General features: G+C 42.2%; 1 protein-coding gene across 5 annotated transcripts in view; it reads left to right on the plus strand.

Moving 5' to 3' along the window:
• col12a1b (collagen, type XII, alpha 1b) overlaps positions 1-27,391 on the plus strand; it is a 72,468-nt gene that overhangs the window by 41,676 nt on the left and 3,401 nt on the right. For all 5 annotated transcript variants that reach the window (XM_042094599.1, XM_042094600.1, XM_042094601.1 and 2 more), the window contains 39 exons: positions 496-625; positions 734-873; positions 1,153-1,282; positions 1,487-1,626; positions 2,019-2,148; positions 2,306-2,445; positions 2,700-2,829; positions 2,996-3,135; positions 3,755-3,884; positions 4,903-5,045; positions 6,477-6,606; positions 7,018-7,160; positions 7,558-7,687; positions 8,312-8,431; positions 8,614-8,760; positions 8,861-8,977; positions 10,151-10,303; positions 10,416-10,490; positions 11,141-11,280; positions 11,385-11,508; positions 11,715-11,858; positions 12,388-12,552; positions 12,632-12,670; positions 12,786-12,924; positions 13,961-14,103; positions 14,582-14,691; positions 19,892-20,050; positions 20,445-20,522; positions 22,105-22,191; positions 22,462-22,515; positions 22,763-22,858; positions 23,549-23,602; positions 24,945-24,998; positions 25,098-25,151; positions 25,321-25,392; positions 25,955-25,990; positions 26,092-26,158; positions 26,473-26,658; positions 27,307-27,384. In XM_042094599.1, the coding sequence (XP_041950533.1) occupies positions 496-625; positions 734-873; positions 1,153-1,282; positions 1,487-1,626; positions 2,019-2,148; positions 2,306-2,445; positions 2,700-2,829; positions 2,996-3,135; positions 3,755-3,884; positions 4,903-5,045; positions 6,477-6,606; positions 7,018-7,160; positions 7,558-7,687; positions 8,312-8,431; positions 8,614-8,760; positions 8,861-8,977; positions 10,151-10,303; positions 10,416-10,490; positions 11,141-11,280; positions 11,385-11,508; positions 11,715-11,858; positions 12,388-12,552; positions 12,632-12,670; positions 12,786-12,924; positions 13,961-14,103; positions 14,582-14,691; positions 19,892-20,050; positions 20,445-20,522; positions 22,105-22,191; positions 22,462-22,515; positions 22,763-22,858; positions 23,549-23,602; positions 24,945-24,998; positions 25,098-25,151; positions 25,321-25,392; positions 25,955-25,990; positions 26,092-26,158; positions 26,473-26,658; positions 27,307-27,384 (4,447 nt within the window). The remainder of the gene's footprint in view (positions 1-495; positions 626-733; positions 874-1,152; positions 1,283-1,486; positions 1,627-2,018; positions 2,149-2,305; positions 2,446-2,699; positions 2,830-2,995; positions 3,136-3,754; positions 3,885-4,902; positions 5,046-6,476; positions 6,607-7,017; positions 7,161-7,557; positions 7,688-8,311; positions 8,432-8,613; positions 8,761-8,860; positions 8,978-10,150; positions 10,304-10,415; positions 10,491-11,140; positions 11,281-11,384; positions 11,509-11,714; positions 11,859-12,387; positions 12,553-12,631; positions 12,671-12,785; positions 12,925-13,960; positions 14,104-14,581; positions 14,692-19,891; positions 20,051-20,444; positions 20,523-22,104; positions 22,192-22,461; positions 22,516-22,762; positions 22,859-23,548; positions 23,603-24,944; positions 24,999-25,097; positions 25,152-25,320; positions 25,393-25,954; positions 25,991-26,091; positions 26,159-26,472; positions 26,659-27,306; positions 27,385-27,391) is intronic.

Below are 27,391 nucleotides of genomic sequence, written 5' to 3' on the forward strand. Positions count from 1 at the left end.
TCGGAGGGGGAGGCTAGCGGTGAAACGCCATCTGTTTGGACAGCAGTTGCTCCATAAAGACTGTGGGAGGTAGAGCTTGTCTTGAGGCCTACTAGATGTGCTGAGTGAACTTGCATTGAGGCAGAATCGGCACGCCAATGTTCAGCCTGGCTGGGAACTGACAGAGTGTGAACAGCGTTGTAATTTTGAATTTGATTCAATCTGATGAGAGAAAAAAAGTTGGCTCACAGAGTGGAAAATTTGTCCTGGAAGATTTTTAAAAATCGTTTAATATTCCGTTGGCTCTGTTACTTCATTGTCCATATACGCTAACAAGCTCATGCTTAACCTCACGCTTGATCAGCATTTCCCTCTCAGCAGAAATAAACTGTTTTAAAAAATGGCTTGAATCCTTCTTGAGGTCACACACCAGGAAATGTTCTTCAGCTGCTGATAGGTAGCTGGGACGGACAGGTTCATGTCCTCTTAGTTACAACTCTTCCATTTCTGCAACAGGAACAAGTATCTGAGAGTACCACCACCCTGCTGCTGAAGAGCCTGGAGCCAGACACCGAGTACACCATCACCGTGCTGCCGGTATACGCAGAAGGCGATGGTCCAGAGCTTGCGGAGAACGGAAAGACAAGTGAGTTGGTGGCCATGATTGCTTTTGTCTCAGCAGAGAATAATAACCAGACATAACCTTACGAGAAACTTTTCCTTATTTGTTTTTTTTTTTTACTTTTTATTTCAGAGCCTTTGGGTGCAGTCAGAAATCTGCAGGTGATGGACCCAACCATCACCACCCTGAATGTGCGCTGGGAGCCAGCCGAAGGCAACGTGCGCGAGTACAAGGTGGTCTACGTGCCTGCCGGCGGTGGTCAGGAGCTGACGGTGAGAGGGGACAGCTGTCAGCAGGGCGAGAGTTATGGGCAGTCTGACATCGCTAGTTATTCTGCAAACTAATTTAAGCATGTTGCACCACACATGTAGTCATTTGTCACTTATTTGCATGACTGATCATGAAATAATTCCCAATTCACTGATATTAGTGTGTGTTGTTCATATGTGTCATGTGTTTGTATTTATGCGAGTGTGTGTTTGAGAAAGAGGAAGGGACAGACCAACTCATCTTTGGATTCTAACCCAAACACTGTTTTTTGGTGCGAACAGGAGACGGTTTCTGGAGGTGTGACCTACACAGTTTTGAAGAACCTCATGGCTGATACTCTGTACACGGTCACAGTCACCCCTGTCTACCCTGAGATGGAAGGCCTACCACAGTCCGAGAGTGAAAAGACCAGTAAGTTCTTTTTTATTTAATTCTATTTTATTTAATAGTCTATGTAATCAATAGCTATTAAAACAATTCACAAAGGACTTATATGATGCAAGTGGTCCACTTACAGCATATGTCATTGGTGAAAAAAAAATATTTAAAAGGAAAAGTGGGGTTAAATTTGAGAATTGTGCAGTTGGGAAGTACCTTGCTCTTTGTCCTCCACAGAGCCGTTGGGTGGAGTGAGGAACCTGCAGGTGGTGGACCCCACCATCAGCACGCTGACGGCCCGCTGGGAGCCGGCCGAGGGGAATGTGCGCCAGTACAAAGTTTTCTATGTCCCAGTTCCAGGAGCTGATGAGAAGATGGTGCGTCACTGCATTTTCCCCATGTGCTAACTAGATTGATCCAACATTGATGATTTGTTGAAATGTGCTTTCAAAAATCTGGATATTGTTCTGTCAACCCATTGAATTTCAAACAAATGCTGGATATTTTTTTTTTTTCAATTTTCGTGTCGTAATTGAAAAAATATATATAGTCTGTATATTTGGTTACTCATACTTTGTTCTGATGTGGAAACAGCTGATTGTCATTGTAAATGTCAGTCAAATAGTAATGTAATTGTCATTTTTCAATGCTCAAATCAAATCAAACATTGATTGTAGCACTTTGATGTAATGGCACAATGTTCATTGTTCTTAGTTTCTCTCTCACCATAACTTCTATCATTTTGACTTTTATTACCTGTTGTAAACAGGAGCAAGTCTCAGGTGGCACAACCAACATTGTCTTGAGAGGTCTGGAGGCTAATACCGTCTACAAGGTGTCTGTGCTTCCAGTTTATGACCAGGTGGAGGGCAAACTGCAGTCTGAAAATGGAAAGACAAGTAAGTCTAGATGTTAAGTGTATTTAAATACAAGCTTCAACCAAGAACTCTTTCATTCAGTTACTAGTATTTTTGCAGTTGTTGACTATCCATATCTACTTTAACCCTCTTTTGAATCTCTGTCTCTAATACTATGCATTGTCTATACTTTTCGAAGAACCTCTTGGTGGTGTGAAGAACCTGAAAGTGACTGACCCCACTGTGAACTCTCTGAGGGTGAAATGGGACCCAGCTGACGGGGACGTGCGCCAGTACAACGTCCTCTACGTTCCTGTTACTGGAGGAGCCGAGAGTGTGGTAAATACAGACTAGAACTAGAGCACAACATGTCTGCAAATAGACAGGTTCAAGAGGCTCCAGATTGCAGTGACTTAGTTGGCACTTGGAGAGTTATAGTAGTAAATTCATGCTCTCAGTTTTAATCTATTCTCCCATTTGTCAATGGGATTCTCTGCCAGATGATCTTCTGAGCCATGCATGGAGTTTGTCTCAGTGCTTTAGTAGTACACAGACCAAACAGTCACCATCTTGCTCCTGATGTTTTTCCTCAGGCTCAGGTATCGGGAGTGTCAACCAATACAATGCTGAGGAACCTGCAGCCAGACACTGAATACAAGGTCACTGTGGTGCCTGTTTATGCTGATGTGGAGGGAAAACGCCAGTCAGAGAATGGAAAGACGAGTGAGTCCACATGGAGACAGGAGAAACTTTTTAAAAATCCGTCCCCACTTCTATTTTGAAGTCTCTGCTATAAGATTTTGTTTTGGCATGATGCAAATGTGTCTTAAAAAACACACACTTCTCTCCTCCCCTCTCCTTCCTTGCCCTGACCTTTCTCCACCCTCAGAGCCTTTGGGCGGGGTGAAGAACCTACAGGTCACAGATCCCACCACCAGCTCCCTGAAGGTGCGCTGGGAACCGGCCGAGGGCAACGTCAGGCAGTACAGACTCTTCTATGTGCCTGCATCTGGCGGAGCTGAGGATATGGTGAGCCTCCGCTGCGGGAGAACAATTAGATTGTTTAGGAGTTGGGGTTAAGTTAGAGCAGAGGTCAATCACCTCAGTGACCTCATGTGCAGAGTGGCTGCAGGCTTTCATTCCGACTATGTGTGAACATGCCTGACGTGCCTCGAAGTCAGTCCACCTGAGGTTTAGTCCAGTTAGAGAATCTAAGGACAGGGGATTAAATGAATTGAATCAATTTGAAGAAATTTCCCTCACAGGATCAAAAGAGTATATACTGAATCAAGTGTGTTGCTGCTTGGTTTTAAAAGGGAAGGTGCAGCCCACTGCAGATAAAACTCCCAGAAAAATTTCCCAGATCTCAAGTACTGTATGTAGAATCTCTGCAATAGTCTAGTCTAGTTTCAGAGAGTGAAAATCCAAGCCAGAATTTGAATTGTGCCGATTGGCACTTTTTTTTACGAACAGGAAACAAAATGTTGAGCTGTATGAATGAATGAAAACTTCAGTTCAGAATTCATCCCATATCTCTAGAAACACAATATCATTAAAATGCAGTAGGACTGAGAAGGGCAGAGTTTAGTCCTTAAACAGTGTTCCAATGAAACTGTGTTGTCAACATGATGTACTTTTCTTTGAACAGGAACAAGTATCTGGAGGCACAACCACGACCATCCTGAGGAATCTTCTGTCTGACACAGTCTACACTGTCACTGTGGCCCCTGTCTATCCAGAGGGTGAAGGCCTGCGTATGTCGGAAATTGGAAAGACATGTAAGTCACGCCACTTATTAGCTGCAGGCCTGTGTTTTGGTGAATTTCTAGGACATGTCTAAGCCTTGTCACACAGTGTTAATGTCTCACACCAAGTTAAGATGTCAAGAACATCCTACTCTTGGAAAAATCAAAACTAATGACTCAGATGAGATGTGATTTTCTGCCAAATATCCCAATATGGAAACTAGTGGAGCTTGTCTAGTAGTTATGGGGGGGGTGCTCTGTGGTTAAATCATGTTCTAAACGTCAGTGCCGTTTGTGCGTGCCATGCTAATTCAGCAAAATCTTCTCCAGGGAAACTAATTGGAAACCACAGACTGCAGTGGAGCATGTCCGAATTACTGGCCTTATGGTGTCTAATGATTCCCTGATAGTCTGCAATACTCTGTTGAGTAGTTTGCATTGGAAGATTCATACATTGTGTTAAATGAGTATAAATGACTACCAGATCTCACATGTACGCCTGACTACATAATCATGTCATGATACACTAGATATAGAAGACTTATTTTTGGTTACAACTCTTAATGGCAGCTTTGTCATTTCAGGAACAATACATCAGTGTAGTAGATAAGGCAGTGAATCAAATATAAATGGACAATAGGCATTGCAATACGTTTTGGGTATGCCCTAATACAATCCATCGCTGAGGAGATCTAACTATTGTGCAGTAAAGAACTAAATGCACTTTACTGACATCTGCTTCAGTTTTAGAGAAAGCAGTTTTAGCAGAACCGTTTTACCAAAATTGTGCTCCCCACTCTCTCTCTATGTTCTCAGCATGTGTACCATAAAAAGGCTTTGCTCTTGGTGCCTGCTTAGGTCTGCATTTGTCTCCTGACTTCATGGAATTTCCTCTTGCTTGAAATTGAGTAACGCTATCGGATCTTGACGTTTATTTTCTATAGGTTTCCCACAGTGTAGGTTTTTCCATCACACAGTTCTGTCTTCCTCCTCCCAAAAAGGTTTTTGGCTGAGATGAAATTCTCTCTCTCCCCCCCCCCCTCCCCCACAGTGCCCCGCACTGCTCCCAGGAATATGAAGGTCTACAACCCAACCCCTAACAGCCTGAATGTGCGATGGGAGCCTGCCTCAGGACGGGTGCAGCAGTACCGTGTTGTCTACCAGCCCGTCAATGGAGTCAGGCCATCTGAGTTTGTAAGTATCTGGTGTTTAAACAAACAAACCAAAAAAAAAAAAACTGTCTGACCACTGGAACGAATTGCCACTAATTTTGAAATTGGAGAGGAGAGGGGGTTGTTTTGGTGGAATATTCACTTTCGCAGTCTAGAAAGAGCACCTCGGGTGCTGGCTTCTCATGGATACTCTCAGGCCCCTTTCCTGGATAGACTTGTGGTTGAAATGGAGAGTTGGAAAACAGCCAGTGGAAATGCAATCTATTCACAGCTAGTTTTCTTCCCTTTTGGAGAAAACAAGAAGGCTAGTGTCTCATTCTGTCATAAAGAGTTAGCTTGGCTGCAGATGTACCCCCTCTTTTCTAATCCACTGAAACAATAGTAGTTTAATAGACTTGCCGACGTTCAATAACAATGAGGTTGATTTTCAGTTATGCCGAAATCTTGTTCCTTTCGCTCTTGGGCCAGTTCTATGCATGAATGTGCATGTCTTGGATTGCATGATAAAAGATAGAACTAATTGCCATACAACCAGCATTTTACAGTATTGCAAAACGTTGGAAAATACAACTCTTGCACCATCTGTGAATGTCATCTATGAAAACGTGTTTGAAGTTTTGGTGTGCGAGATCGGATGGATAATGAGCCTGTTTTAATGATTACATTTCTCTTTAGTGCAGCTGTAAGGCTTAGATAAAATGTGGGGGATGAAAAAAGAAAAGAAAAAAGAAAGGATTTTCATGGCAGGGGACCTCCCTTTCCCCTCCTCTCTTTCTTTTTCCAAATTGTTTGCCAGCCACGCCATCTATTTGTAGCACATCTATGGGGGAAGATGGGTGAGTGTGTGAGTTACTGGATGTCTCCAGTTGGTGCACACATGTGGGTACTCTGCTGTTCACACCAGCAGGCCCGTCAAAACTGTGGCCCTTTTATCTCCCTCACACGGTCTAACATTATCCTAAGGCTGGGGAAAGCCAATGACAATGAGAGCACCTGCATCAGCCTCAGACTTTTCTGGGACAGCCTGTAATGTATACAATAGCTGCAATAGGCCAGTGGTGAGGGTCTGTGTTGACACAGAGAGAACAGGGCCCACCCCACTCATAAAACTCAAAAGAGGGATGTTCGATCCAGTCTTTCGCTCCGTTCAGTCCCTCCCCAATATAATCCAGAGTTGACAGCCGTTTGCAAACTTCCAAAGCAGTTACTCTCACAAAATTATACTGTTTATTTAGCATTTAACCTCTGAGAGCTTTGTTTGTATGACATGTCTATTTGAAAATGTTATCTCACTCAGATCACATAAACAGGGGATTAACAGTGAGGTCATTATATACATTAGCAGTGCCAGATTAGTAATGGCAGAAGGGGCTAAGTGTTAGCAGCAGAGAGACTGTCTTATCTGACTTCTAAGATGACAGATGACATGAGTTTGTGGTCCTTATCTACTCAGGTCCTGGTTCCCGGAAGTACCCAAAATGCCTTCTTGGATCAGCTTGTTCCAGACACCCAGTACTCTGTGACAGTTATTCCTGTCTATGCTGATGGAGATGGACCTTCTGCCCAGGATAATGGCAAAACATGTGGGTTCACTTGTCGTTAATGTATAAATGAGTTGTAAGCAGTCGCTGCAATATATACAGCTAGTAGAAAAACCCACTCACACACCAGGCCCAACGCAACTTCGTAATTACTCTTGGCTGGTCCTGATAAACCATCCCAGAACTGATGAACTGCAAACAAGAACTGTTTTGATGACACCATATTAAGTTCACGTGTAGCCACCAAATCAAGTAATAGTAATCACTGTCGTATATATGTCAAAGATATATGGGCCTCTGTAGTTTAACATGTTTTTATTGTAAGATATGTTATAGACATGTTATACATGTGTAATACACATATCTTGATTATGTATTGACTTTATTGGATGTGTTGTAGATTTTTTGATCATTTGTAATAAATATGATGTCTATATGATTTGACATTTCTAGTGCCTCGTGGTGGGCCCAGGAATCTGCGAGTGTTTGACGCAACCACCAGCACCCTGAGCATCGGCTGGGATCATGCTGAGGGACCAGTCATGCAGTACAAGATCTCCTATGCACCTCTCACGGGAGACCCCATCACCGAGTTTGTGAGTATCATTTTAATTAAAACAACACACAGATGAGGGTTCATTTACTTATGCATGTGAGGTCATTAAGAAGAACTTACGGTACTCATTTTCTGAAAGGTCGGGCACCGATTCCGATTCCTGGGAAAGCTAGCTAATAGGCGTAAATGGATAAAATCAGGAACGAGAGCAGCTGCGCTGGGGTCATCCACTGAAATAAAAAAAGTCATTTGTCCAAATCTTCCTAGCTCTAATGAGACAGGGAACGCTCCATAATGGTTTCCTCATTCTTGATTGTGCTTTTTCCTTGAAAAAAAGGGATCTTTGTCATAGGCAGTAAAACCACAGGAGAGCATGTCCTTATAGGAATACTGAGCTTGAATTAAACAAAGCAATATCTGTCCTTTGTCTCTCACAGGCTGTTGTCCCTGGAAACAGAAACAATGTCATCCTGCAGAACCTCCACCCCGACACCCCTTACAACATCACAGTGGAGGCCATTTATGGAGATGGCCCTGGCGGTTCTCTTGTTGGGACTGGACGCACAGGTGCGAACACATCTGGAGAACTTGGCTAACCTTTTGCTTGATTTGTATGGCTGACAGGCATCATGTTCTTTCAGGTAGATTAAGAAGATTGCCTCTGTAGTAGGACGATCTCTTCATATATATAAAGAGGCACTGGCATGCTTTGGCCATGTAGGGTTTAAAGGCACCAGGAATCCACAGTAGTTCAGCTGGTATGCCTCAGTTACTGGCCTGCATTACTCTGAGTTACACAAACAATAGAAACCTTATATCTTGGCTTCGACCGAGACGGTCCTGTGCCAGGGCAGCCTGTATGAGGTACTGAGAACAAGAGCAGGGATTCGGGCGAAGGCGGCGGAAAAACATTATGTTGCAGCTGCCCACGACCCAGCTACCTCAGCAAGACCAGGAGGAAATCAAACCCCAATCTAAACACCCGTATTACCCATAATAGCCCTGTAAACACAGGAGAGGAGAAGCTGCCATTCTTAGGCCCACGATGAGGCAGCCTTTCCCAGGGCTGGTGATGAGGAGTTCTTGGGTCAGTTTCTCGAGACAGGACATGGCACGCTCTTGTGTGTTTTTCTGGACTAAGCAGCATGACTAATCCAGTGTTGTTGCCTTCTTGTCGTCCCCCTCTCACAGTTGGTCTCCTGGATCCTCGTAACCTCCGCGTCTCGGATGAATGGTATACCCGATTCCGTGTGGCGTGGGACCCTGTGGCTGCTCCTGTACTGGGCTACAAACTAGTCTACCAGCCTGCAGGTGAGCTTTCTGACATTAGTTTCCTGTGAAATAGGTTGGTTTAGTATTGTTTTCTGTGAGTGTTGTGGCATGAATCCTACTATTTACTTTTTTTTTCTACTGCTGATAAGTGAGATGGCGAGGAAATAAAATGGTCTGTGTAATGTTCAATGTTAATGAAAACATTTCTTTTGCATATTCAGGTAAAGATGACTCATTGGAGGTCTTTGTTGGTGATGTCACTTCCTACACCTTGCGGAACCTGCTCCCTGGCACGACCTATGATGTAAAAGTCTATGCTCAGTATGACGCTGGCGTGAGCGGGGCTCTCATTGGACAAGGAACCACATGTAAGTGTGTCTAGAGCCTTCAGCACGGATCTCTTGGGTTCTAGAATAAAAAAAGGCAAATTGATGTACATATCTGCTATTTTCTCTTTTTTTTTTGCAGTGTACTTGAATGTCACCAATCTTGAGACCTACAACGTTGGTTATGATAAATTCTGCATTAAATGGACGCCACATCGTGCTGCAACGTCTTACAGGATAAAGTTGAACCCTCTTGATCGTAAGTCTGACAGACACATCTGTATTTCAAAAATAGAATGCCAGTACAAATGAAAAATCTGCACACTCAGATCTGTGAAATTGTTTTTTTTGGTCATAGACCTTCCTTAGGCAGAGTGGAATAGAATGGCAAACACAGTCAATAACTTTCTGTTTGTTATCCCAACACGAAACAAATCTATAAGCAACAGTTTCATGAGTGTTGTGGTCTGTGTGGTGCATTGCCAACTACCTCAAGTAATCCTGCTACATCTCAGTCCATTGGAATGCCATTGTATTGGTTGCTCCGTCTAACTTTGTTAAAGCGTTGTTTGTTTTAAGCTGAGTTTGTGTTTATACCTCAGAGACGGATGTGTAACATTTTGAATACATCCGACCACCAAGTTTTTAATTAACCAAGGGGATTAGAACTTTGTAATTAGCGTCTGGCTTTGAACCCATCTGTTTCATATCGGCACATACATTTGAGTTGCAACTCTTAAAAACAGGAAGCACCATCTTTTAAGTGCTGAGAACATGGTAGTGATTACACTTCAGGCAGCGACAGTTTACCAAATTAAGAGCTTTTTGTATAGTTTAGTGGGAATGCAGCTGCTAGCTTAATCATGTTCTCAGGAGGAGAAAGACCTGCATGTTTAGTGAAGACTTCACCAGTGGGTGAAAATCAGCCAACTGACTCAGATTGGTAGTGTGGCTACGTTTATTGCATATAGAAAATATGCTTTGGCAAGGATTTAAGTATGATTTACTTAACTGTTTTATGTACTGTACCGCACTCATGTTCTCAGTACCACCATACTGACAAGATGGATATTTTGGTCTATTCAATTAGATTTTAGTCTGCTGAACCTGTTCCTAAAATATCACAAGTAGCATATCAGCTGTGAACATCGGGATTACATGTAGCATTTTATGAAATCTATTAGTATTTGGGTTGATAACTACATGTTTAGTTGAGCTTTAAATAAGTTGGTCTTAGTTTAAGATGACATACAGTACGCACACTGTACCATCAAAGCCTTTCAATTGGACTAGTTAAACAGTTGTTTTTTTGTCTCCTTTAAATCTTAATACTTTAATAATTTAAAACATTAGATGAACATTGTGAGAAGTTTACTTGTAGCACCGTCAGAGCAAACAAGAATGTAACATTTATTGTGGTTTTTTTTTTCAGCCGCAGCCAAGGGTCAGCAGGAAATCACCATCACAGCTGCTCAAAGTCAGTACTGCTTTGATGGCCTGTCTCCAGACTCCCTGTATGGCGCTACTGTGTTTGTCCAAACCCCCAACCTGGAGGGCCCTGGAGTCAGTGTGAAAGAACGCACATGTGAGTGGGTTATATCTTCTCACAATATGCTAGAATCGTTTGGTGAGCCAGAGCTAAACCTGTATTTATTTACCTGTACCTGTATTTATTTATTTGTTTGTTTGTCTTACAGTGGTCAAGCCAACACCTGTTCCAACATTGCCACCTACTCCTCCCCCTCCCCCCACGATTCCACCTGGCTGGGCAGGTAAGCTCAAACATATCCAAGTCCGAGTCATTAATCAGGAAAACTGTTTAACCTATAGTACATAGTTAGATTATGAGTAATTGATCTGATCTTGAACACCACCAGAGAGGTGTTAACTTGGCATTAGCCTCTGCACATTTAATGATATACTTCACTTCTGGTTAACACTCCATATGCTTTTGTCTCAGGGCATGCTTTTGTTTGAGCAAAACTCAAACAGATCATTCTAATGAGTCAGGATAAAAACATGTGACATACAGTATGGTCATTGGTCATGTTCAAAAATGTAGTGTTGAGAGGATATCAGAGGGTTCACTTGGTGTGCCGCTCACATGAGGTAGACATTATCTTGCATTTCCACCAACTCAAGTGATACAGACGGGAAGAAAATAAGTCATTAAAGGCAGTTTATTTTCAGACCTTCTGGTCACCAAATGTGACTCGCTTTTTTATTGAAAATGTGATCAATTAAACCAGTAATTGGTATGCATAGGTTCAGCATGTCAGTTTGTTTGTGAGATTTCAACGACCTTTTTGTTGTTTGTCAAGAAGCGGACTAATTCAGATCAAACGTTGTGTTTGTCCTCACGCTTGTTTCAAGGAATAAACCGTGCCAGATTATGCCACACTTAATTTTTTTTTTCTACCAGTTTGCAAAGGCGCCAAAGCTGATGTAGTCTTCCTTATTGATGGTTCGTGGAGTATCGGAGAGGAGAGCTTTAACAAGGTGGTGAAGTTCGTCTTCAACATGATTGGAGCTTTTGATGTCATCGGCCCATCAGGAATGCAGGTATGTGTCCCAGTAAAATCATATTGCTGCTTCCATCAAGACAGTTCAGTTTTGACTGAGAAAACTGATTCCCTGAACTTCTCTACATATTTCCATGGTTACAGGTGTCAGTTGTACAGTACAGTGATGACGCCCAGAACGAGTTCAGGCTGAACACTTACAGCGACAAGGGCATGGCTCTGGCTGCGCTCCAGCTTATTAAATACAAGGGAGGAAACACTAAAACAGGTAACCTTCACTGTCATCCAAATATTCATTGATCGAAGTCTCATGATTTCCAGTCACACCTCCCTGTGGATAAGATCAGAAAACTAACCCATATGTTGCAAAACTCAGATGACAAGACATCATGACGTAGAGTGGAAGTTTGTTGGATGAACTTTCTGAAAATGACCTTTCAATCAGAGGAATTTGTGTTTTTGCTTGTTTCGCAGGAGTTGCTCTGAAACATGTGCATGAGAAAGTCTTCACTTCAGATAATGGAATGAGAAGAAATGTTCCTAAAGTGGTAGTAGCAGTCACAGATGGACGCTCCCAAGATGAAGTAACAAAGAATGCAGCCAAACTACAGCATTCTGGTAAGATAAATAAAGCTCAATTGTTGTGTTAGTTGTCTGATAGTTGGAGATATTCTCTTTAGTGTGAGACATACAGTATAATGCCTTTTTGTATCAAAATGACGGCTTCAGTGAAAAATGAGTATCAGAGCAAACTGCAGTTTTTTTTATCAAGATTTTGGTGTTAACATGTCAGGAATGACCTCTAGCTGACTGTGTCATAATGTTATGGGCAGCCGTGGCCTACTGGTTAGCACTTCGGACTTGTAGCTGGTTGCCGGTTCGAACCCCGACCAGTAGGCACGGCTGAAGTGCCCTTGAGCAAGGGACCTAACCCCTCACTGCTCCCCGAGCGCCGCTGTTGATGCAGGCAGCTCACTGTGCCGGGATTAGTGTGTGCTTCACCTCACTGTGTGTTCACTGTGTGCTGTTTGTGTTTCACTAATTCACTGATTGGGATAAATGCAGAGACCAAATTTCCCTCACGGGATCAAAAGTGTATATATACTTACTTATACTGTATACTTAATGTTGTCTCCTTTCCCATCAGGGTACAGTGTGTTTGTCGTCGGAGTTGCAGACGTGGACTTTGTGGAACTTCAGAATATTGGCAGCAAGCCCAGTGAACGACATGTCTTCATTGTGGATGACTTTGATGCTTTTGCAACAATCCATGACAATCTTGTGACCTTCATTTGTGAAACAGCCACATCGTGTAAGATTTTATTCCCTGTATGACATCTTTATGTCCAGGTCAAAATCAATATACTGATATATTTTTTTTTTACCTACAGCTTGTCCTTTGATCTTCCTGAATGGGTTCACATCACCAGGTGCTGTCCCTTAATCATCTTTTTTTGTCCACAAACAAATTCACATGGAAAGATGAGTGATCCCGTGCTCTCAGGTGTTTTTCTTAATCATATATTTCCGTTTGTTTTATTTTAGGCTTCAGAATGCTTGAGGCCTTCAACATAACTGACAGGACGTATGGTTCCATCAATGGTGTCTCTATGGAATCAGGCTCCTTCAACAGTTACACTGCCTACAGACTCCACAAGAATGCTTACCTAACTCAGCCATCTTCGTAAGTTTTGGGCTCATTCAGTCTTTTCTTTTTGGCTTGTGAAACTGGTGGCATTCAAACTAGTTTCATACTGGTTTCATAAATGCCTGCTTGTGTCAGTAAAATGACTGTTTTGAAGGTAAACTAGAGAGCACTTATCAAGACTTTGCAGCCTGTAGATCAAATTGCTGTCCAAGGTGAACTCCAAGAGGTTTTATGTAATCTGAAAGTGAGCTAATCCTCTTTTAGGAGCAACCAAAGCATTTCACTGTTTGGGTCAATTTCGCTGTGATAGATATGTGCCTAAACAATGCTCCGTGGAGTAATTACCCTCTTATTGGTGCTTAATGATTAATGACGTCTGTTTCACTTTGCATGAGACTTTCATTGACTGATTACCCTTGGAGCACCACAATGGTGGAAACAGCAGGAAATGTCTCTCTTGGAAACTGTTACGCCTGGCAGCCGAATTTAATTGTATACGGTGTGTGTGCATGTATGTGAATGGCTCGAGCATGATCTCATGCAATGACTTTGGATTGATCGCTCTGACTTTCCTGGGAAAGGCTGAGTCTCCTTCTGGCTGGCTGGTGTAGCGGACATGATCTGTCTTGCCCAGACAGACAGTGAAAGCTCACTGCCATCTAAACTAGGTCAATGGATTTACAACACTCTGATAACTCAAGAGTGATTGGCTAAGCTAACAGGTCATGTTTGTAAAAATATATAGCTAGCCTTGGGGCACAGATCTACTTCACTTCTACTTGCCTTTGCAAATGAGGACCCCCGTCAACAACCATGTGGTTCAAAGCCTTCCTGGGTCTGCCTTTTGTAGTTAGAGAGCCATTTTACAAGGCAGGTCAGCATATCAGATATCCTCAGAAATTATTTCTTAAGGTTTTATACAAGGATGGACTTTGTGAGGTGACCATTAAGACACCAGACCCTAATGTTTATAACATACCATGCTGCTATATACATGACCAAATGTTGTCAGTTTACCCTGATGTGTGTTATACCTTAGTGAGCTGATATTTATGCTGAAATTCCTTCACAGAGACATCCATCCTGATGGCCTCCCACCAGGATACACAATCATCCTAATGTTCCGACTCCTTCCCGACTCCCCCAAAGAGGCTTTCGACATTTGGCAAGTGTCGGACAAGAACGACAAGCCTGAAACTGGAGTCACGATTGATCGTAAGTCTGCCATCACATCCTCACCATTTTCTGGGAATGGCAAGACAGTAGAAGAATAGAAAAGAAAAGTGAGCAACTGTCCAGCAGCTGTGGTTTTATGAGATTTTCTCTTTTTTGTTTGGGAGCTCTCTTCAGAAAGAACTCTTGAACGGGTCCAATCCCTCGGGGCAATCTCTGGTGTTTTGTGGTAGTTAAACGTGGGTATGCATATTCTCCATCCACGACTCAGCCAGGTCCTACTCACAAACAGCTTTGAATGTGGTAGTGTTGTGGAGAGATGCAGGTTTCACACATCTCTGTCTGTTTACCACACTCATAATTGCTTGCTGGTGGAATCTGTTGGTTCTGTTTCTAGTTTCGTAGACTTTTGCGTGACACTGTGCCTAATCAGTTGTTTGGCGTGCTGTCTGAAAAACAACAAAAACTGTTTCCCCTTTCTCTCCCATCTCTCGCTCTCCCACACTCCTTCTCCATCTAGCTTCCAGCCAAACAATATCATTTTATAACAAGGACACCCGTGGGGAGATCCAAAGGGCTACATTCGATAATGATCAAGTGAAGAGAATCTTCCATGGTAGCTTCCATAAGGTAAACAGCTTTGGATTTTTTTGTCTTCCATTTTCCAAATTCACATAAGCTGGATGGATTGTATATAAAGCCTGGGATCTAGCGAACAAAGGGTGGTATGGTGATACTCAGAATACTTGACATACCAAATATTGAGTTGTTACAGGAGAGTTTCTGCCTCTAATGCAGTTTTTGGAATGAGCAGCTATGTTATGTAACAGGTGGCCTATGGAGACTATTTGGTCTTAGAAGTTTAGTAAAGGGTGTGTTTGTTTAAAGTGTATTATAGATAAATTTGTGATATCCCATTAATATTAATATTAATATACATTATAATAAGGACGTTTATGAATCTGTTGTTTGTTTAGGACAGGAGTTGAAAGAGGAGTTGCACTAATAGTTGTATAATTGCTTGGAGTTCAGTTCATCTGGAATAGCATGTGTGTACACACATATGGACACCAACAAAACATTGTTCAATTGTGAACAGCAATCATCCACTGACAGACAGTTTACATTTTCAAAATATCATCTGTAATTTAATGTCCATTAACCAAATTGAACAATTTAGATAGAGAAAGGAAAATGTGCACTCTGATCCAGTGCAGACTCGGGCCAGACCCGGGCTAGACTCGCTCAAGTACAGGGCTGGACTCCAGAGTCTACGCTCTTTGAGAATGTTTTGCAACCAAACGAGGTTTTCGGAAGTCACTGCCAAAAAGAGCAAATATAATAGAAGCCATACTGAGAATCTTTATGAGGTGTGCTAAAAGGCCCTATCATCTAATCAAGGTGAGGATGGAAGTGGGCAACAGTAAAAAATACAAAAAAAACAACAACAATAGGAGACAGAACAAGGCTATGGGACACAATCATTTACATGAGGCTGTGTGTATGTCTTTTATCGCACTCTTTCACAAGAATCCATAAGTCCTTTTAGGGTAGGCCATTAAAAGGAGCTGCAGTTGCTGCTGGCGCAGAAGGCTGGAAAATGTTGGGTCACTGCTTTAGCTATTAAACAATTACATCAGAGAGGCAGAAGAATGCCAGGCAGGGGGGAGTTATCCTTTTTTTGCTTTCTTTCACTCCCTTTCTCACTTCCCCCAGTCACTTACCTTCTTACTCATTCTCTCTCTCTCTCTCTCTCTCCCTCTCTATTGGCTTTGTCACTGTGTGTCATCCCCCTGGCTTGCGTCTGCTGCTTGTGGTAGTTGACCACAGGGGGAATACTTGCGGTTAGCTCAAGGGGTGCGGTAGATCATTTTTTGTGGTTTACCTCCCAGCGTTTGTGTATACGCTGTATCGACCCAGCTCAGCTCCCGGCTCTGAACAGGGCTGTCACAGCCAGGCTTACCCTACTCAGGAGACCGCATGCTCCCTTCCCCCCTGAAACGTCTCCTGGCCAAGCACCACCACTTAGCCATGTCACCTCCAGAACAGGACCCAAGTGCTACACGGGGTGCATGCAGTGTTAACAGCTTTCTCTACTGAAAGCTCTGTTATAGTGAAGAATTCTCAAAAAGTGAGGGCCAGTAAAGATGCATTTACATTTTTCTTAGATCTAAATTTATTATGACTGCCGCGCAGCGAAGCTGCGGTTATATAGGTTTAGTCAGATTTTTTATTTTTATTTTATTTTTTTATTTTTTTTCCGCATGTCCAAATTTCCGTCAAGGATTCCCAGGACACGGGGGGGGGTTTCGTACCCAAGTTTCGTGGGTTACACGAAACTTGAGGGGGTACACGAAACTTGGTGGGCATGTAACCCCACATGGATAGCATGGAACCACCTTTTTTCGTTTTGATCTGTAGCCCCCCCGCTGGACTGGACCCCCCGAAAGGAGAGTAGGGCAGACACAGTTTTCTGTGAATATCTCGAGAACCGTAGGGTTTAGGAGGACCATTGTTTTTTGTATGTTGATCTCAAAGGGCCATGTCAACCCATTCCATAACCACTCATTTCATGTATAGCGCCACCTAGTTAAACACAAAAAAGTAAAAATGAGGTGTTGTAATCGCAGGTATCTGTGACCTAACATAGTCAAAACTACACGAAATTGGACATATGACACCCTCTGAATGCACGCCAAGTTTCGTGGAATTCCGTTCATGGGGGGCCATACAATAAATTAATTTATGTTACTATACACCAACTGGCCTGTAGGTGGCCGGAGACAGTTTTCTGTGAATATCTCGAGAACCGTAGGGCCTAGGAGGTCCACCTTTTTTATGTATGTTGGTCTTAAGGGGGCATGTCAACCTATCCCATTACCACTTATTTCATGTATAGTGCCACCTAGTTAAAAATTAAAAAGCAAAACATTAGGTGTTTTCATCACAATATCTCTGGCTGACATGGTCAAAACTGCACGAAATTGAAAGTGTAGGATCATTATGACACCCTCCGAATGCATGCCAAGTTTCGTGGACTTTCGTTCATGGGGGGCCTTACAATAAAATTATTTATGTGTACATTTAGTGACCGTGGACACTGAAAGACCGGGGTACACGAAACTTGGTGGGCATGTAACCCCACATGGATAGCATGGAACCATCGTTTTTCGTTTTGATCTGTAGCCCCCCCGCTGGACTAGACCCCCGAAAGGAGGGTAGGGCAGACACAGTTTTCTGTGAATATCTTGGAAACTGTAGGGCCTAGGATGACCAATTTTTTGCGTATGTTTGCCTCCAGGGGTCATGTAAACCCATTCCATATGCACACATGTGCATAAACAGATACACACGCACACACATACATTCACAGCAATCCTATGTATGACACATACTCACACAGACCTTTTTTCAAGAATTTCTCAGAATTATGAACAGGCAAGAAGGGGGTGGCGTTGTATAAAATTGATTTCACATGTAAAATCTATGAACTAATCATGTTTTGGTACTTGTTGTCTAACAGATACCAGTGAGAATGGAGTGTGGATGATAATGCAATTTAGTGAGACAGTTAGAATCATATAGGCCTTTCAGCGTGATTTATTTTTGTGGAAAAAATGTGCTGGACTGGGCGGAGGTCATATTTTGTACCACTCTGCGGTACATCTAGTTATTATTATTATTCACAGGATTTTACGGAAACCACTCGCTCCTGCCAGTTTGGTCTGAATAAAAAAACATGAATTAGACTATCAAGCAGAAAATGTTAATGCTTACTCCCTAATTTGATGGATGTGTTGGAAGTTTTTTTTTTACTTTCACTTTTATTTTCTGACACACAGTGTGTGTGGTGTGCATTGGATTGACTGAGGTTGCTCTGGGGAAAGAGCAGAAGCCTCTGATTTAGTGAGTATGTGTGCTTGGCTGCAGTCGGAAAAAGCTCCCAAGGCTTTTCACTTGTCTTGGTTATGATGAGACAGCTCAGCCACTCATCCCCCTCAGTGCAGACGTGGTGGAATTTTGTTCTAATAACTTAGACCCTCTTGTGGATTTTGATGCTGAAATAATAGTAAAATAGGATCCTGTCATTCTCAGAGAGATCTATCTGAGATGGTAAGGCAGTAACTGTCCTTAGATGCCCTCTACATAGGGTTTCTTAAGGAGCTGCTATTAAAGGCTAACAAATTCCCAGCCTATGGGGGCGTAGTGAGTAGACTGGGTTGAGTTGACGTTACATCAAGAGAATAAGAGTTGAATTCCTGAATGGCCTTTACAATCAGTTCCTGGAGACAGAGGTGGCGCTTGCGGTGAACAGTATCTGCACACTCTGAGTGAATCTAAGGAGTCAGATGCAGGAGTGACAATGTCAGAGGCTCGAATTCTGGCACGTGGTCAGGGAAAACCCTTAACATCTGTGAGCTCACCATCTGTGCACAAGAGAATCCAAACAAATTTTTGGACGGAGACAAAAAATGGGTGACTGTTTCCAAATTTGCAGGTATACAACTTAGGGAATGAATAGGAAGCAGATTGATAAGGAAAAGAGGAAAGCATTTCAGAGGACTAGCACATCAGTGTCAGCACATCAGCATAACAATGGCATAAATGAACGCTGTATAGTACAACATGTAAGAAGATATTTATTGTTGCCTTGATTTGGTTGTTGGTTGCTTGATTTATTGGATCAATGGAGTTTTTTCCATGCAGGATATTGTTGCCATATGATTTATTGCATGCTGTATCTGGGTTCATTCAAAGTGGTAAACAAGTAAGTCTGGGAATGGGCTCTTGAGCAGTTATATGTGCTGAATTAATAAGTTAACAGAACCCTGTCAGTGTAGCTTGCCCTCACCTTACTTCAACTTGTGAAAAAAACAGCTGAGCATATCTGTAAGCATGGAAGGAGCATGCCATGTTTTGTAGTGAATCCAGACTCCCAAAGGTTTGAGTTTCCTCTACCAGTGGTCAGCTCAAACACAGTAGTACGATCCAAGGATGTTGACCGCAGAGTTGTGTGCATCTGCCAAGTTTTTGAGACTACTCTAGTAGCTTTGTGCAGTAGCATTAGCTTGCTGTGGAAGAATGTAATACTTATGTTGCTGTTGAACCCTTGACAGTAAGTGGCTTTGAAAGCAAATGGACAAGAGACAGTGAGAAACAGTACCTCTTATGGTACACCACAGAACATCACCATCACAAGATGTGGTGTAACCATGCCGACTAGGAAATACCATCATACTGTATGTACACTGATTCCATGGAGTAAAAGTGACTCATGCACCACATAGCAGTCCCACCGCTAACAAGTATGGAAAAAGCGTTACTAGCAACTTATGTAAATCAAAGCAGAAGCTATGCTTTCAAAATGGTGGTTGAGATGTGCTTTGAAAGTACAGAAGGATACTCAAGAACACAGCTGACACAGGGCTTTCCTACAGTCTCCTCGCCAGCACTAACTTACTAATGACATGTGGTCAGTCTGTCATGAAATTCTAGCTTGAGAAATAGCTTATTGCTGATGAGAAGATTCACTTTTAAGGAGGATTTGAGGACTTGTGTTGTCCTCATCCCTCCTCCCCAAATTCAGATTTATTTCACAGGCATATATGGTTAATGCACATTTGGATATTCTTATCTTTTTTCAAGAACAGTCTCTTCGTGGGAGTTTTTAGCATGAGAAGTCATTGTATTAGTAGGCATTTGGGAAACTACCTACTTAGCCTAATGACTTGCAGAAAACAGGATATGAAGCAGACACACAGCTCTTTTTTTTAAAGTTTGTGCTTCAGAATCAGACCATGCATAACTACTCGAATTCCTCTCTTTCCAGATTCACTTCTTGGTCTCCTCCAAGAGTGTCAAAATGAACGTGGACTGCCAGGAGGTGGCTGAGAAAGAGATTAAGGAAGCTGGAAACACATCTGCGGATGGCTATCAAGTGCTTGGCAAAATGTCAAAATCCATTGGCCAGAAAGGAGAATCAGCAACCGTAAGTTCTATTTGGGGCTATGCTTTAATAACAGGGACAAATAAAACTGATCTAATAGATGCACCTACATCAGGTAAAATAAGCTGACCACTTCAACACAACCATACATTCTACATAAATATCATGATTTGTGTTTAGCTACATTGCTAAACTTTATTGATACTAATTTATGTGATGGTTAAATGTTGGTAAACCCAAGGATGAATATTAAAATGCCAGAAAAAAAGGCATACAGATCTTTTGATGTTGGAATGCTGTGAAGAAGTGTGGATGTGCCAGTGAATTGGCCATATCAGATGCAGTACTTTGTCCTTTTTTGGCCTGTTTACTATTTTGATATACAAAGCCTACATAACTGACATATGTAACATTTGTTTTCATTTGTGTTGCACAGTTCCAGCTCCAGATGTTTGACATTATCTGCAGCCTTGCCTGGACAAGCAGAGACAGATGTTGTGACCTTCCGTCCATGGTAAGACCCTCCTGACGGACACCTTAACTGTGGGGAGGGTTAACAGTATGACACTGACACCTCTGCTTTCCTGTAGCCATTTAGCATTCACCTCTGTGTTTGGAGTGTGTGTTGGGGTAGGGGGTGGCATGTACATATGTGTTACTGCATGTGTTGATGTGTGAATCATAGTGTCATTGTGTGTTCTTTTACTCATGTTTTGGATGTATGTGGGTCTACAAATCTTAAGTGACACAGATAACCTATGCATGTCAAAACATCTCTTTACAGACTACCACTATACAGCATACAGAACAATAGCAATAGCTAATTAATTGGTTGTATATGTTTTGTGGGCCCTTGTTTTGTTTTCTTTTGGTTTTCAACCACAGTCATTGTGGAATTGGAAGTTACACTACCGGTCAAAAGTTTGGGGTCACTTAGTTTTTCATTCCACTCCATTATAGACAGAATACCAGCTGAGATCAGTTGGATTGTTTTTTTAATCAGGGCAGCAGTTTTCAGATTTCATTATGTGCTTACAAAAATAGCAAAAGGGTTCTCGATTACTGATCTTTAATGCAATATATACATTGACCATTATCAGCAACCATTCATCCAATGTTCCAAAGGCACATTCTGTTTACTTATCTGATATCATTTTAAAAGGCTAACTGAGAAAACATTGGAGAACCCTTGCAATTATGTAAGCACATAATGTAATCTGAAAAGCTGCCCTGATCAAAACAAAACAAAAAACAATGCAGTTGTTGTAGTGTATGTTGTTTTCTGATATTCGCAAAGTCATAAAATGGAGTTGCATAAATGTGAAATCACTCCAGAGAGACTGACATCCTTAGCTCATGGTCAAGAACATCATTTTTGAGTGCTAGCTGTGTTAGCTTACAGGCATTTTGAATTGATGGATTCCTAACAAACAAACAAAGAATACAAAGACCCAGCTTCAACATCAGATGGATTCAAGTGTTTGCCAAAGCCAGAAGCACCCAGAGGTGGATATATACCCCTTCTGTCTCATACAGCAAAACACGTTAGCAAACACCAAAAACAAAGCGCGACTGTCAGGGTGCTGGCAACAACACATCTTTGTGCACATTTTATGGTGCTTGTAACATACTGTACTGGCCCTGGCTGTGAGAGGCTGTTAACCCAATGGTCTAACCCCATGTTACAACTGAAAAAGGTTGTTAAAGGACCTATCAATATCATGGCTGGTGTTGCTGTCTAATGTTATCCGCTTTTTTATTCTGAGATATTTCCAAGACATCTGGTCCTGCAAACATTGCTTTTACGACTTCTTTTGATGTGGTATATCTGCAGAGATATTTGCATGTACATTTATTCACCTCAGTATGTTTTGTGTTTATATACTGTATATGTATATATTAAAAACATTAATTAACCTATTCTATCAATGGATAGCATATATACATGTAGACCTCTAATGTGGAATAGTGATCCCTGTAGGATTACTAAAGAGCCCAGGGACCCCACTTCCTCTTATCTGTCTCTGAGGCAAATGACATGCCTTAGATCTTAGCTAACCACTGTTTTTCTCCCTCTTCTCTACTTCCTGTCTCAGCGTGATGAGTCCAAGTGCCCAGCTCTCCCCAACGCCTGCACATGCACCACTGAGAGCACAGGAGTTCAGGGACCACAGGGGCCTGTGGTAAGATCATCATGAGAAACGTAATCTCCCGCTTTTCCAAAACATCCCCTGAAATTTATAGACGGAAGTGCACAGGGGCCGATATGAATCTGACAGTGCCCAAGGAGACAGTTGAAAAACTATGGAGTAGAAAACGTCATGACTGCCAGCCACCAGCAGCATGGCTCGATGCTCAAATGGGCTGGAAAGTTTGTGCTACTGTAGGGGGCAGGTCATCTTCAGTTCATTGCTGTCACAACATTCAGATTGATGGTACTTCCTTATTTGCAGGGTGCCCCAGGAAGCAAAGGTCCAAGGGGCGAGAGAGGAGAGACTGGTCCTGCGGTTAGTATCACAATATTGATTCCATTCCTCTGCTTTTTAGTTCATTGTATTATTCAGATATACAGACATGCTATGGTTGTAGATTAGATGCTTGGTTTACGATGAAAGCTTCAAAAAGCATCTGTGGTACAGCTATCCAGAAATACTTTTTTTTTTCTGAGAGCTAAACCATGTAAAACCTACTTTTGCTGATTTGCTGTACACTTCCATCTTAAATCAAATACTTCCTCCTGTGGTGTATCAATAGGGTCCAATGGGACCACCTGGAGAAATGGGTCAGACCGGACCTATGGGTCTTCCCGGGCCACAAGGACCTAGCGGAATGTCTATTCCTGGCGAAGCTGTGAGTTTGTGTGCCCCCTTTCTCTCCTGAACCTTCCCCATTTCATGTCACTGTCTTAGAGTGTCGCCAGCTTTCAGTAGCTACCCATAAATTTCCCTCTACCTCTCAGCACCTTAATCTCAGGCCTCAGCTTGGTTGTTTGTTATGCTGAAAGTAGAGGCAACTGTGGCAGTGAGCTTTGCAGCCTACATTCCACCATGTCTGGGAACGTACATTTGATATCTCGAGCCCCTTAGACCACCTAATCTTTATGTGTCTGCATAAATCTGCCGCAGTTTCCTCCTCATAAAAGAAACTGCTTACAGTACACAGTGTGGGCGAGCTGCTCTGTCAGAGAATGCAAGAAGTGGCAGAATAATTTAGAACACCTTAGAAACACAGTACTCAGAATATCTCTCTTCTGCTTTGGTTGGTTGTGTTTGGTCTTAAGACATAAGGTTCTGCACCAGGAGGGTTAATGTTTACGGCTGCATGTCCATAGGCCTACACCAATGTAGTATGCTTTTGACATGGTAGAAATCGTATGCATGTATAAAGACAGTGAAATTTAACAATTAAATAGGTATATCATTACTCTTCCAACTCAAAACCAGTGACTGTATTGATTCTCCATGCCAAAACAGCTGAATTCTTCACTGACAGTTGATGAATGTGGAACAAAAATGTTTGTTCTGGTTTATTTTACTTAAGGGCCGTCCTGGACCAAAAGGAGATGCTGGTGATTCAGGACTACCTGGACAGAAAGTAAGTTGGCCAGGAATGTTGTTTGTGGTTTTGAACAGGAAACTGGGTATCATCCATTGAGTAGACTAGATGCTACCGGTCTGGATCTAAACCATATGGCAAGACTTGAGTAATATTTCAGGCGAACAGGACTTAGAAGGAGTCTGAAACCCACAACATCATAACATTAGATTTAATCTCTGCTGAGCTGCAGTCTCTGCTTAGCCCAGTCTAAAACAAATCACTGCAATGCATATGTGGATCCCTATGTGGATTATTATGCATATGACATGGCAACATACCAAATTCTTTGATCTCCTCAGATGTTTTTCGCTTGCTGCTCAATATTTAGGCAGATGGAGACCTGAAACACAATGAAAAGGATCAGATAAGCGAGCACTCATGTTGCAGTATAGGATTCAGAGGCTTGGCACACATCTCATGCGTCATCTACAAGACCTTCAATTGGACCTCAAATAAATGCTGAATAAATAAATGAGTAAATAAAAGAATGGTTGTAATCATACAGTGGTGACCTCAAATTACAGGGTTCACAGACAGTGCGCACTTACATCACTATGTTACTACTGCATCCCCAATATACATCCCAAAATAACATGGGTACACAGATCAAAGGGTTCCATGATGTCATGCGAGTTGTGTTTTATATACGGTCTATATATTAATTCTGCTCAATTTTGTAATCTTTAATCTTCAGAAACTTTTGATTAAATTTACTGACGAAAGGCTTGCTTAGCCTTTTGAACAAATATTTATTTCTACATCTCAAACTACTTGTTCAAACAATTACTACACAGTACAAGTAGTTCACAACTGTTGCAGCGCAACTGTTGGCATTTCTAAAACACACCTTCTGAACAAAAGTTCAGTGCTTACATTGCTGTTGCTCAATTTATACATTAGGTCACTTATGGCCAGGCTCAACGTGTGGATTAATAAATGTTCTGATATTTGAAGTGTAGTAAAGCCAACATCCGAATAAATAAAGGGTAGTACTTGCAGGTGACGACTCTGGAGCAGATGTCATAGCAACATCCATTTAATGACTTGCAGAGTGAGCAGCCCAGGTTTATAAAAGCCAATAAAACGGATCTGGAATATATTATGTTCCCAGTAAATCTTATGCCAAAGCATCAAAGCTGCAAGAGGACTGACTATAAAAACGTGAAGTGAGTGAGTTTTTTTGGAGTAAATGAGGGCTGAAAAGGAGATTTACTGTTTGACATGTACAGGGGGTCCTCAGTGAAACGACCATGGAGTTTGTGGTTGGTGACCTGTGTTGATGGGAGTCGTTAGAAAACTGGTACTAAATTGGCTCGTTTTTCCCTCTTTTGTTTCCCAGGGCCCACCTGGACCTGCTGGTGGTATTGGCCCAATTGGACCAGCTGGACCAAGAGTGAGTTCTATTACCATTCCCTATAAAACAAATAATTGCACTGTACATGTGAGTGAATTCACCATTACTCCTACTCATTCTATACTTTTTTTTACACAGGGACCCAATGGCAAAGAAGGATCAGCCGGACCTAGAGGTCCACCAGGACCAATGGTGTGTTGTTATTGTTATTTTGTTAACAAAACTAGGCACTAAACACTAATATTTCTTTGCATACATTTGCCAGCCCCCAGTTAGTGATTGCATTTACTGGTTGTGCTTGTTTCTGCTGTTGTACCCAGCTTTCTTTTTTGGGTTGGACTGAACGTTTGTGTTGTTCTAGGGACCTCCTGGGCCGCCCGGAGTTCAAGGCCCCATGGGAAATACTGGAAAGCAGGGTGAAAATGGTAGTCCTGTAAGTACAGTCAGCTTCACGTGTATTTGTTTGTGCTCAGTCAGCCTCTAGTAGCAGAAGTGTACAGTCTAGTAGGAGTAGGAGTGGGCAGCTTTATCCACAAATGGCAGGTGTGTTGTCAGGCTTCTCTCAGGCCTCCGCTGATAGACTGGCTGCATCAGTTATGGTGTGTTCCTCCTTGGTTGAAATGAAATAATGTGACCACTGCTGTAAGTCGCTTTGGATAAAAGCTTCTGCCAAATTAATACATGTAAATTTAAATGCCAAACTATTACTCAACACTGCCATTGCATGCAAGGTCATTTTCCTGGTTGGATAATGTTAACTACATGACTTTGCATTACTGTCCTTCTGGTCATCTGGGGTAAAAGTGTCCACATAATCACATGGTGGCAACCGCACACTGGAGATACACTTACTATTACATAGCTGCCGTCCTCAGGCTAGATTTGCGGCTGAAGTTGAAGTTGAAGTTGCCTAATGCTAGTGTTTTGGAGGACAAAGACTCATTTAATGGTGCGGATGTCTGTCGGTTCTGTTACTAATATTTGTTGTGTTGCAGGGAGCCACAGGGGTGAAAGGAGACAAGGGCGACAGAGTGAGTGATGTTTTCAATTTGCGCAAGAAATGGCCTGTGAATGAAGGAACCTTTCTTGCTTTGTGCTCAACACTAACACGATTCACTTTCTTCATTTGTAGGGTGATATTGCCTCCCAAGGCATGATGAGATCCATTGCCAGACAAGTCTGCGAAGCACTAGTGAACAGTAAGAATGTCATTCATTTTGTAATGAAAAACACATGCTTGCAGTAAATTGTGAGGACCAATGAGTTTTATTCTTTTAAACTTTTTACTTCTTTTAAAAACTGATTTTGAACAGAAAAGAAACCATCACCTTAATCTTGACAATTACGTAAAAAACAAAGTGTGTAAAAGAATATATAGATTGGTGTTATTTTCATTGCAGGTGTGCAGTATACGACTACTTCAATAAGCCTGAATCCTTTTCTAAAGTTCCTTCACTTGGATTGGGGTGTTATTTGTAGTGCTAATAACGTCATTTGCCTCATTGCTTTCAAGGTCAGATGAGTCGTGTCGATGATCTCATAAAACAGCAGATTCCCAGCGGTTACCGTAGCAACAATCCTGGACCATCAGGTCCACCTGGACCTGCCGGACCTCAAGGCCCTCGCGGAGAGCCCGGAAGAATAGGCAGAAACGGCTTCCCCGGAAACCCTGGATTACCTGGAAATCAGGGAGAAAGAGGTGCTTGACCAATTCATTGCCATTACTTCTTTCTTCTTTCTCTGCATGCCAGCTGTGCTGTTGTCTGGGGGAAATATATCCATGCGAAAACCAGAGGTGGCAAGTTTGCAATTTGGTTGATTATGATTACTGTAGTGGCATGTTGCACTGATCGCTACTTTATGAGATTTTTATGAGAGTTACAGACCACCCATGTGTTGTTGCTTGTTTGATTTGATGAGCATGCTTCAAGCCTGAAGCCTGCTGAGTGGTTATTTCTCTACTTTTGATGTTGCATGCTGACCACAGTTAAAGTCCCCAAGCAAGGCAAGCCATTTTGTTACATTGGTTCTTTGCATCCCAATGGTAGTTACTGCTTAAGGCAGCAGGTTAAAATTCCATGTCCGTGGTTTTGCTTGTCTGTCTAACAACTAACAACGCTTTTGATTCAACCTGTTTTGAATCAAATCCTTTCCAAAATATCCTGTTGCAAGCTTTGACGCAATCTTTCAATTGTCCTTTGTCTTTCCATATATCAATCCTTCCGATCTTCCCTGGTTTTGGAAACATGTTTTTCTGCAATGTGTGCATGCTGATGTGGGTCCCAGTGGTTAAGTCTTCTGTTTCCTTTGTGTGTGTGTGTGTGTGGTTGGGTGTTTGCCTAAACAGGAGTACCTGGAGAGAAGGGAGACAGAGGCAATCCTGGAGTTGGACAAAGGGGGCAGAGGGGACAACCTGGACCTCCTGGTAAGTT

Source organism: Alosa sapidissima, chromosome 6, assembly GCF_018492685.1.
Source record: "Alosa sapidissima isolate fAloSap1 chromosome 6, fAloSap1.pri, whole genome shotgun sequence".
NCBI lineage: Eukaryota > Metazoa > Chordata > Actinopteri > Clupeiformes > Clupeidae > Alosa > Alosa sapidissima.